General features: G+C 39.7%; 1 protein-coding gene across 10 annotated transcripts in view; it reads left to right on the plus strand.

Annotated features, from left to right (window-relative positions):
* Positions 1-12,418, plus strand: part of BCAS3 (BCAS3 microtubule associated cell migration factor) — a 300,310-nt gene that overhangs the window by 48,934 nt on the left and 238,958 nt on the right. For all 10 annotated transcript variants that reach the window (XM_032129570.1, XM_032129573.1, XM_032129578.1 and 7 more), the window contains exon 12: positions 4,785-4,955. In XM_032129570.1, coding sequence (XP_031985461.1) covers positions 4,785-4,955 — 171 coding nt within the window. The remainder of the gene's footprint in view (positions 1-4,784; positions 4,956-12,418) is intronic.

Here is a 12,418-nt window from a genome sequence, read left to right on the forward strand (position 1 = left end):
TCCTGCAAATCTCTGACTGTAGCTTTCCACAAAGTGTTCCTGTTTCTGAACTGATTTTTTAAAATTTTATTTATTAGAAACAGATATTTATATTAGAGGGAAGTGACAGTGGGATGGATTTGTATAATGGCTATTCATAATGGTACAAGTTTATATGATTGGAAATCAACATTGTGAATTATTAGTCTTTTAGCATCATGAAAAGTGACTTTACAAGTGCCTGGTGCTTTCTGGACTCCATCACACCCCCATTATACATTTTGCTCTCTCTGAAGGGTGACAGCGCAGTACTGGAGCTAATGAATTACCTTCTTTGAAGGTTAGAGCTTATTAATGACTGTTTACATATAGGTTCCATTGCCTCGTTTTCTTACTTCAGATGATGTTATAAAATCCCTCTGTTTTCAGAGAAATGTCTGGGCTTTTGTAGTATCAAAAGAAGCCCATGGCTTGGAAAAATCTTAAACAAGACTGAGCACAACTTTTGTTTTACTGTCTCCCTCCCAGCTCCTTTCCTTGCTGCAACAACCATTTCTTTTTCACACACACACACACACACACAGAGTGAGTTTTGGCACTGTGAGCTGAACTCGGTGCTGATTACAAGCTTCCCTTGTTACCACCAGCCTTCTCATTTCTGATATGTGCAACAAAACAAACCTAATAATAGGAATGAAATGACAGCGCAGGACAGAAGGCTCAGTGGCACCGAAGAAAACAACAGTTAGGAGAAGCCACAAAGAGAGACACAGGGCAGGCCAGCTCATGTGAAAACAAAATATAAAAACAAACATATTCCATCACAATCACAGTGTGGCTGGAGAAGGAGAAAAATCACAGCTTTTTACATTGTTGAGGGGAACTGGAATTGCTCCTCTCCCGAGGCGATTCGCTGGATTTCTGTGTACTTTCACCATCAGCACAGTTAAAAAAAAGGTTTGTGAGGGGAAATCTCCCCAAATTCCTTCAATCTCAGCATTGTGAACATCTTTTTTATAGCACAGATAAGTTTGAAAAACTGACTGGCTTAGTGTGATCAGCCCCAGTTTGGATCAGATGTGGCAAAATCCTGCAAACAGATCACTGTAGCTGATGACCTTCCCTGCTGAGTAGTACGAGCCAGGGATCATCATCCAGAAATTCTGCTGTTAAGCTGAATTTATCACACTGAAGTAGTGCTATTGCATCATGTGAATAGATACTGAAGATAAAATGTGTTTATAATCATAGGAAAGAAAAGATTGTTAGCCTCTGTACAGAGATAAACTCCCAGTGAGAGTTAGGAAAAGGGATAATCCCCAGGGCACGGTCGCTGTGCTACTCTGTATTTGCACAGCACATTGCTCATGCTCCTGCCTGTTGGATGTTACTGTAATAGACAAGATTAATACTAATATAGTTTTAAATATTTGCATGATTTGGCTCTTGAGGAGTGTCTCAGCCTTAGTGTATTAATTTGTTATCCACGAGTGCGCCACAGTAAATCTGCAATGTTTAATTTATTAGTGATTTCATTGAGTCTTGGCTTGCTATCTAGCAGGTTTTCATCTCTGATAACTGCAGGGCTGACTTTCTTGCTGGCAAATAGATGCTCCAAATATAAAGATGCTCCAAAGATAAAGAGCTCTTTGGAGCTCTTTGTCCATCTCATTGCCTCACCATCAACTTCACTCCCTCCTTATTTAATTCTTCATTTATGAACCTCTGCTGCTGTTGTGTCCTATCAGCTGCAGGGGTTTGTAATTCCTTTGCTTTGATCAGCACAGGATCAGCTTTTTGGGAAGTGGGTGTCCTTTCCTTTTCCCTGCACTGCTGCTTTTTGGTTCAGAAGTGGTTCCATTAAAGTTCTTGTTTTGCCAGGTTACAGCCTTTTGTCTGGTTGGCTTCCAGTTTCCTAATGAAGTGAAAGAACCTTCATATGAAAGAGAAGGAAAGCTGAGGGCTTTCAGCAGGGTCTCTTTGGAGAACTGCCTTTCAGATCCTCTCTAGAAGGTTCCTTCCATAGGATAAAGGTTTTTTTCAGTCCAGTTGGACAAACACAGTAGAATGGACATGGAATTTCTTTCAGAATAAACCCCATTATCACCTTGTTCAAACTGAGTGTGAGGCTCGGCCTCACTGTGTTGACACCCAAGGCAGATCTTTTTGATATGTCTTTCTGCTTTCTATAGATTTTTCGTTTGAAATTGAATAAATAATATAAAATACATTTATTATGAGAAACAGGAACAATATATTGTGTTGTCACTAAAAGGATGCAAGGCCTTTGTTGGAACAAAGCATCCTAACAGGCACTGAATGGTGCATTTTAATTCTTTTCATCTAATTAAAGTTGTACTTATTTTTCAATTAAATGAGGTATGAGGGCATACATTTATTTTAATTAAATATATGTATTTCTTTATATTTAAATGAATATGAGCAGCCATATTTTTAAGTAGATAGGGTACACATGAGCTTATAAATAATGTGTGTTTCTGCGCATTGTGAATCACTGGTTACAAAAGAAACTGGATCAAATATTTTAATTTTATTTATAAGCAAACTTCACTGGCAGGTTCCCATCAGTGACAAAGGAACTGGGACAGTGCAAACTTCAACCCATTTCATTTAAAATGTATTTGCTCTGTCACATGTCTCGCATCAAATTATAAACCAAGTCCTTCTCACCTCATAACTCCTTTGCCTGATTCCTTCTCCATATCTTTTAATCCTGTAGTGGTAAAGTGATTTAGCAAAGGCTGCATCTGTTTTCTCTTGTTACCTGATAACTTCTTAATGAGAACTAACAGCTTATGTGAGAGCAAGGTCATTAGCCCTAATGGATGGAGGGGACAGCTGATATGGCATGGGAAAGGTTAAAGATTACCCCAGAAGTTTTTGCAAATATACACAACAGCACAGGGCAGTAAGTGCTGTAATGGTTCTGCACTGATATTTCTGAGTTAATGGCCTTGGCCACATCTCTGCACACCTCTCCCTGCTGCAGGCCCACGTTGCTCCCACACGGAGCAGGGATTCAGCTGCCTGGACAAGCACGGTCATTTTTTTTCTAGAGAGCCATAAATTTATGTTTGGTACTTTGTCATCCCACTGCTCTCATTATAAATATTAAAGATATTTTCTAAAGCAGGTCAATTACAGTTTTTCGCCTTTCCCTTGCACAGGTATTTTGCTGTGTAGCATTTACTGCTTTCTCCTCCCTGCTGTATAAACTGAGAACGAATCATTTTCTAGGATTTTAACTACTGGCCAAAAAACTGCCTTGTCAGTTTTTGCCAGGAGGGCTGGAATGCATTCCTGTGATGGCACTGGGGCTATTTTAGGTTTATTCCTCAGCTATCAATATCTGCTTTATGTTACCTTTCCCAGCCTCCTGAATTCGCCACTGTTAAAACCCGTTTTATTCTCCTCTGTCGTAGCCGGGTATAAAAAGAAATAACAAGAAACAAATGGCAGGATATTACTAAAGACTTTAAACCCCCAAAGCCATTCCTGTGCTAAAGGCCTGGCTCGATTTTAAGTGGAAGTATCTCCATTAGCATTAATGGGGTGAGTCCATCAGCAGAGGCATCTCAGAGGTTAATCAGCCTTCCTGGCTGGCCATGGCCATCGATACTGTGTGGCGCCTGCTGCTGTTGGCCCTTCAGAGGTTTTCCTGACAACACACTAACAGACTTTGTGTAAGTCATTTCCCATGAATTATTAAAACAAACGTTTGGCTGCTAATTGATGAACACTAATGTGTTTTCTAATCACTGCAGTTTGAGATTTTAGCACTAAACAAAGCAGTTGCAATTGATTTGTGGCTGCTTCTTGGTTTCAGCCTGGGATCTGGACATTTTTTTCCTTTTCAATTTAGCAGGCAGCTTAGCTTGTCTTTTTAGTTAAGAATTGGCTTGTTACAGTGTCATTCCATTCTGATCTCTTTTGCTATTTCTTATTTATATTGCATAATAAATCTGCTCAATTCTTTACAGACAAATAAGGCACAGTCCTTGGTTCAAGGAGAAAATATTTAAAGTTGTAGTTGGGCTTGTTTTTCTTTCAATCTGCATCTCTCCTACTGTGTCTACTCTGCCTCTTTCTCCAAATAAAATAAAGCAAAATAAAAACGATCTTCAGCATCTTTAGCTGCTAAAAGCTGGTGCTTTTTTGAATGTGTTTTGAAAGCCACGTCTGGGAAATGTGCAGAGCCTGGAAAGTCCCATTCCTTATGCTGGGATGTGCCTGGGAGTTGTCCTTTCCAGGACCTTGAGGGTGGCATTTTTAATTTTCTTGGGTTTGAGTCCCATATTCAGTTTTAATACTTAATTGCTGAGGAAAAAATGAGTGTGTCAGAAGTAGCAAAGGCCAAATTCTTGGTCTCTTGCACTGTGCAGAAGACAAAACTCTGTCAGCTTTGGGGACTGTTTGTATTTCTTTGTGAACACTGCCCTCCTCACACCCATCGTGGCCTCATCTTTGATCCTTCTGACCATCCATGCTCTTGGAGTAAGTAAAATCAAAGTAAAAAATCCCCCCAACACTGGAATACTTTAAATATGAAAACATTTTGAACATTAAAATACTTCTTTTTTCAATAATGCTTTGGCATAATTGAATTCCAAAATAAAGGTGAATTCTTCCATTTGCGAGGATGCCAAAGTTTTCAAGCTGTTTTGTTACAGCCTTTTGCAGCTGCTACATCACTCCTAAAAAAATGCATCTCTACAAAAAATCCAAGCCGAGCCCACAGTACAGCCCTAAACATCTTTAAAGTTTTTATTTTCCTTTTTTTGCAGACAATAAAGACTGGGCTGACAATGGTGGGGAAGGTGGTGACACAGCTCACGGGGACGCTGCCGTCGGGAGCCACCGAGGAGGAAATCCTGGCTCACAGCAACCTCCGCCGGAGTCCCCTGGTGCCTGGGATCGTCACCATCATCGACACCGAGACCGTGGCAGAGGGACAGGTAACAGTGAGCACACAGACACAGCATGCATTTCCTCCACAATCCCAGGGAAATGGTTTTTGTGCTGTTGGGAATGAGAAATAAACCAGATTTTTTTCAGGGCAGGAATTTTACAGACCCACAGAACTGGGATAAAATCCTGTTTGGGCTTGAGATGCAGCCAAAATATATATTGTCCTTCCAGCATATTTATGTGCCACTTTGACAAGATCAAGTGTGAAGTGTCGCATTTTGTCTCCCCAACACTTGCTCCTAATTGACATTGATTGATGCTGATCAGTCGAAGTGGAGATGTACTCTGATTATATTTATGAATACAGAACGTGCCTGGAACATGGGCTTGTTTAGGAATAGGGGGAATTGTTGAAATCCAGGTTAAAAAAAAATACGAGAGAAGTTGGGTATGAAGTGTAAAAGCTTATCATTTTATATAAATCCCAAATGCAATCGAGTGTGATGCTGTTTTGTGAGGCATTTGTACTTTTTTACTAATAATAAATTTACTGTACATAATAATACACAGTACAGTGCTTCAGGCAGGATCATTTGTTACAAACTCCATACCATTATCAGACAATTTTTAAATTGCTGGATTTTCCTGTCTTTATGACAGAGAAGATATCCGTGTCTTTTTTTGTTTGTTTCTACCACTCATTTAATTTTAAAGTGTCTGGTCCTGAATTTAGTATTTATGCAGAACTCCCACACACTTCATTATTCTGTAACTAGTCTGTAATATTTTTTTCCTCATGGTCACATTTATTGAATTTAAAGCAGAAAAAATCTTTATTTTTTTCTTGTTTCCCCCTATCTTTATGATGCTCATTGCAGGTAAGTTAGTGAGGTGTTAAGGACACATCAGAAGCCAAGTTATTTTCTTTTCTTTCCTGACAGGAAAATAAAATCTTTTACTTGAAAACAAACCAAAGCAAAGAAAAACCTTGTTATGGTTGTTCCCTGAGAATTAATTTTGGAAGTACTTAGCCAAGCAACGTTGCATTGAAAGGGGATTGTTCATAAAACAGAACAGACATTTTCTTCCAAAATTGAAATAAAAGAAAGAAGAAAATGGAAAATAAAATTAAGATCTTAGAGTCAGGTCTTAAAATAATTCTGTTGGCTGTTGGGGTTTGTTTGAGTTTCCAGGAAAAAAAAAAAAAAAAAAAAAAGATCTTTTGGCTTTTTGTCTACAACAAGGAAAGAAAAAAAAAAGACAAATTTTACTTCATAAATTTCTGATGAAGCTGTTTAATGTGGTCATTATTTCTGCTGGTCTCTGTCTGTGCTTTGATTCTTCTGCATAGGCCTAGAGAGAAAAAATTATAGATCTTAGGTTTTTAAGGCTTGTTATATATGATTTAGAGGTTTTATGAACTTGTCCTCTGACCCTAACAATACAGGGAGCTATCAAGGCCTAAAGGGCACTACAGGAGAGGAGCTGTAGAAATGATAACGCTTGTCTATCCCTGCTGCTCTAACATAAATAAGCCAGCAGCTCTAGGAAAATAAGTTTTGTCTTGAACCTCTAGGAAGTTGGATATCCTAATTGTATGTATGTATTGCATTCATATTTTTGTGATCTGAAGTTTTTAAACGTTGTTAAATTATATTATTTATTTGCAGTGCTGCAATTTGCTTTCAGAATTAGGGTTATATTTCTTCCAGGAAAAAGAAAATAACCTTTCTTTTGCATTGTTAGATTTTCATGGTGCAGGAGATTTTTTGACGATTTTTTCTTACTGAAATGTCCCTCTGGCAAAAAAAAAGTTGATTAAAAATAACTAAATGCACTTTGTAATTGATCATCCCACACTGCCCCAGTACAGAACCTTCTCATGTGAGGAGTGTCCTGGGTGCTCCCAGTCCCTCTGAGTCTTTTCCTGTCCCTCCAGCTCTATTTCCAGTGGAAATGTGAGTTTTTGTGCAGATGAGAACTGGTAGATCCTGATTTTGGCAGGGATCTTGGCATGTCCTGAGGAGCCTGGCAGGGATGTGATGCTGTGTGCTGGCAGGAGAATTCCTGCAAGGAATGCCAGTGTGGATGGCACTTGTTTGTACTGGCTGGGTAATCCTGGCTGGGTTTAAGGCAGAATTCATGGAAGTGTTTTAGCACATCTGACCTTTAAATGAGGCGAGAATCTCACTGAGCTCATCGTGGCTGCCCTGGACTCCAGCAGACACTGGAGCATGGAGCTGATCCCAAAAGTGTGAGCTCCTCATTCTGGGAATTTCTGAGATTGTTTTACTCTCCTGTGGAAAATCAGTTTGCTGGGAGTGGTCACCTGAGCTCCATCATCACTGTGGCTGAGATGGAGGGGTGATGGAGCAGGTTGGGGATGCCAAGTCCAGCCTCTCTGGTGTTTTAGGGTCATTCTCTGATTTCCATTTAAAAAAAAAAACATCTCTGGTTTTTTGAAAGTTACTGGTTTATAGAATCACAGATTAACAGAATCACTAAGTTTGGAAAAGACCTGCAAGATCATCAAGTTCAACCTTTGACTGAATCCTGCCATTCCCATGAAACCAAATTGCCACATCTGCTCATTTTTTGAACCCTCCTGGGGATGGTGACTCCACTTCCCTGTGGGGGAACTCCCCTTCCAGTGCTGAGCCACTCTCAGCAAAGGGATTTTTCCTCGTCTTAGTTACCTCAGTTTTCAGATTCCTGAAAATAAAGAGTTCTGGGTGGAATCAACAGACACTTCCAGCTGGGAAGAGATGCCTGGTTTGGGATGTTCCACGGCTGTGCCTGTCAGGCTCTTCCTACGCTCACTGGGAAACGCTGAATTAAAAATTCCAGTCAAATAATCTCTGGGCTAAATTAACACTTGGAAAGCCTTGAATCCCATTCAACAGGGTTTTGGTAGCAGCTCTGGGGAATTGGTGTGTGCTCACATGGGTTTCAGCCTTGTCACAACTGAGGGGAATTGCAGAAGCAGGAAGGAGTTATTTTCTTATCATCACTACCCTCCTAATACAAAATAAACACCTCACCTCCTTCAGGTCAATAAAGATTTCTATCACTTGCACAGCCTGACTAAGAATTTGGGTATTGCAGTGAAAGAATACATTTTCCAAGTAGTTAAATATATCTGTAAAGTAAGATACAGTAAAGAAAGAGAAAGGAATAAATATGTTTTAAAAAGAGAAAATGGAGGACAACGAAATAAATCTAAGGCAGGCAAACACATCATTTTGGAGGAGAAATAAGCATTTTGTTTGAGTGGAGAAGCTTTTTTTTTTTTTTAAATAAATGTATCTAAAGTCTTGTAAATCCAAGTACTTCTTCAGTTATTTCAAGCACAGCACACAGCTTTCAAAGATGGACTGAGCTGCTCTGTGCCTGTGTACAAATATAACAATTTCTGTGCCAGTAGGGTGATGAAGGGACGTGTTTGGGACACAAGCCAGGAGAGCTAACTACAGCTTTAAGTTTTCAGTAATTTTTTATCATTTCTCCCATTTCCAAGGCATCAAATACAAGGAATGTGAGGGGGAGCTCGATGTATCTCATTCACTGCCCTGCTCTGTGCTGCCATGGCAGAGGCTGAAATGCAAACTCACCACTGAAAAATACACAATTAAAGACCAAAGAACTCTCCTAATGTAATCTTGCAGGATTAAATATGCAGGGAAAGTATTTTTAATAAACCTTATGAATGTAGATACTGTAGGAAACTCTCATCCCCAGCAGTTGTTTATGTGATAGCTCCTACTTTCAGAATTGGTGATACTTTAAGAAAATTTGAATTATGAGGTAATTAAATAAATGCAGAGGAATGCAGAATTATTGACGTTGGCTGTCAGGAGATATTTGTAAAAGGAATAAAAATAATTATCGAGATGCCCAAGTAACTTTGTGGTAAACCAAAATATGTTAACAAGGTTGTGTGCTTGTTTAAACTTCCTTCTAATGAAGTGTTAGCAAACTTTTCAGTTAGATGGAAGGACTATTTATTTGAATCCCTTAATTAGTTGAAATGGATAAACCTAAAGCTGTACAGATGTCCTCTTTTTCAGTAATTGGAATTAAATGTGTAAGACTTTATTGGCTTGGGTTTGAAAGAAAAATTATTTTCTTTCGACCTTTGTTTCTGTATTCTTAATTAATTCATCCACTGGGCCACCCACGTGCAGGCTGCAATAATGACCTTGCTCAAAAGTCACCAGTTTTGGGGCTGAATGTAAATCTGTTCAACATCTAACAGTTGGTTGACAGAGAAAGATGTGGCCATTTAAAAATACAGAACTCGATTCTGGGTGCTGCGTTCGCCGGGGCTGTGATTGATGAGATCTCGCCGCGCGCTCGCAGCTCATCCACAGCTCAGGCAAATATTGGAGGGAATATTTTCAAAACAGCTCAGCAAAACAAGATAACATGTTGATCTATTTATGTTTTAAAATGTGATCAGGGTGGGTTTTTTTTTTTTTCCTGTTCCCTATTAACTTTTTATTGCATTAAAGAGGAATTTTCAGAAAAAAAGCAGCCGACTGCCGCCGTTTCCAAAGTTCATTTTCATTTGGTGAGGAGTTGATAGCAATTGAACCACATCAAGATGCTTATCAGGAGCAGGAATTGTTGTGAAACTTTGGTCTGAAGCAAAAAGAAGCTCAAAGAGTAAAGCATATTCAATAATAAAGCTTTAACTACAGACATAATTCCACTGGTCATTAACACCAAGGCTTTTATTTTAGGACCAGCTTTGGCAGAGGTTGATCTGATGTCCCAGTGCTCAGATATTTGGCCTCAATTTTCTTCACTTTTTATATCTACATGTATTACAGAAGAATTCTTTTTATATAGAAATATAAAAAGAGCTACAGGATTCCCTCAGAGCATAATACTGTCTGCCTCACTTTTATTAAAGGAGATCTGGTTTTTGTCAAGAAGACATTTTTGTCTCAGATAAATGGTTCAGGCTGAGCGCGAGGCTGGTTTGAGTTTATGCTGGATTCTATTAAAAGGAGTGCAGTAGTTAATGCCACAGATCTATCACTTTTAGCCCCTTTCCACTGAAGTTTGACCTTGGCTGTAACTTGGGGGAGGCTCTTTGTGTGGAGGAACTGAATCAAACTCCAGCTCTTTAAAGCATTGGGGATCTCAAGTGTACAGCAAATATTTGTGATATCATATTCATATTTATAATTATTGCCAAACCTATTTGTTTTTATGATGATGGGGTTACTCTTTTCTTAATTGTATTAAGAGTAGGACCTGCCTGATTAGATTTGGGTCCATTTTTATTTGTGTTACTTTCATGTTTTATTTAAAAACATGTCTCCACTGGGATAAGTGGTGTAATTTGCCTTTAAAGATTAAAATAATTAAAGTCATAATTACGAGTGGCTTCTGTTCAGCAGTACGGAAAATACCACGGAGGAAGGAAAATATGGCACAGGAGAAAAAAGCTCTGGCTGCTGTTACCTCCTGCCCTCCAAGCAAACACCACTGGCTGGTAGTAAATGTAACGATGCCCTCGGTGTTTTGTCTCTTCTTTTAGAGTGAGATAAAGAGGATTTGATTAATCTTTGATAAACTTCAGAGTTTTGTAGTAACAGAGCTGCTTTGGGAGCTGGTTTGGCTTGGCACATCCAGCCCCGGGCTCTTTGGCTGGGCAGCTTTTGGGAAAATCCTGTTGCAGCTCTTGATAGAATAATTTTGGGCATCAGGAGCAGCTGAGGGCTCATTCACAGGAGAGTCCTGGTAGAAGAGTCTCAGTGTTGGTCTCTTGTTGGGAGCTCTGCAGGGAGGATCGTGCTGAAGCTCAGTGACTCTGTGATTACCAGAGCAATGCTGAGATTTATGAACCTTTCTCAGTGAGAGACTTTGGAAGGTTTTTTACTCGGAACAGCAGAGTGGTTAGAGGCCACTACCTTGGAGAAGGAAGCCTGTTTGGGAGGAAGAAAATTGCAGCCTCAGGATTCCTGTGGGCTCTGCATGCTCTGGGAAGGAGAATGAGCTGCTTCCCTCGAGCTCCCTGACAGCACTTGCATGTGTTATTAGGGAAATTGTCCCTCTGTTTTGATTTTCAGGAAAAATTCCCAACTCCGCTGTTTTCAGGGGCATGAAACCCTCAGCTGGCTGGAGGAGCTGGTGGTACATTGGGAAGGTTTGGTTTGATATTCCTAAAGCACCGGCTGTTGTATCAGCATCATTTTGAGTTCCTTAAGTTCTGTAAAAAAGGGAAATTCCTGCTGGGATTTAAAGCTGTGCAAGCTCTGAACTGGGATGGGGACCAGGCTTTGGTTTGGTGGCATCTCTGGGAGGGACGTTTGGTTGATGATGTAGTTAAGTCCAATTCCTTGGATTTTTTTTTCCCTCCTTCCGTTGTAGTGTTGGAATTGTAAAAAGTGATGTTTGTTATCCCCAGCTGTGCAGTGCAGAAGAGCAGGGGGAGGACTGGACAAATTTCAATGGAAATTGGGGACTTAAAAAAAAGCATTTTTCTCTGTTCCTAACGGATTTATTTTTTCATGCTGATTTTAAAAAGAAGAAGAATATTTTCTCATCTTTCCATGCACAAGCAAGTGTTGTTTCCATGTGTGTTCCCAAAGCCAGTTATGCCCATTCTGACACAGGGAGTGACACAGATCAGGTGCTGAGAAAGGAGCCCTGAATGTCACATTCTCCACTGTCCAAGATTTCCAAATTTTTGAGTGATGAAGGTTCTTTTGTGGTTGATTTTTTTGGCTTTTCTTTTGCTTTACTTGATTAGTAAAGCAATCAAGTACATACTTGAGTTTGAATCTGCAAAGGCCGACCTGCTGTACCTGAAAATCCGCGTTTGCAGTGAAAGGGGGAGATCTTTAACAACTCCTTTTGCGCTGGGTTTTTTTTTCAAGAAGATCTTTTTAAGCAGTAAATGACAAAAAAACAAATGAAAGCATGGAACCAGTTAACATCACATAAAAAGAGAGATTTGGCCTTTTTGGGTTCTCAGATTTGTATGTCTAAGGTATTTTGCAGTTTTTAATGTTGTGACTTTTTGCTTTGTATCATGTTTCCAGAGGAAAAATATTTAAGGGTCATGTTGCCATCCCGTGTTCCTTCCTGTTGGACAGGGGTTTAGTTGCAGGGGTGATAACAGCAGTGCATTTATAATTTTTATTTTTTCTCAAAGCCATGTTGAATTAATCCAGTTTACAGCCTGTAGAGGATGATGCATATGGAATATCCTATATAACTGTTCCTAGCAATGATTTAGATCCTGTGATACCTACACATTTCTGATTGAATATTTTTATTTAGCAGGCTAGACCCGCAAAAAAAACTCTTCGTAAAGCTGGTTTGTGGTGTTACTTTGTGATTATCATTTCTCTTTAATTAGAGCAAAACACTGAGGCTGAGCCCATGCTCCCTGGGAGTGGGAGCTGTGATAAATGATGGATGGGAGTGCCTGGGTGCAGTGTCTCGGGGCTGAGGGAGAGCTGTGCTCCTTTGAAAAGCCCTTCGGAAGATCTCC

This window comes from Corvus moneduloides, chromosome 20, assembly GCF_009650955.1.
Source record: "Corvus moneduloides isolate bCorMon1 chromosome 20, bCorMon1.pri, whole genome shotgun sequence".
Classification (NCBI taxonomy): Eukaryota; Metazoa; Chordata; class Aves; order Passeriformes; family Corvidae; genus Corvus; species Corvus moneduloides.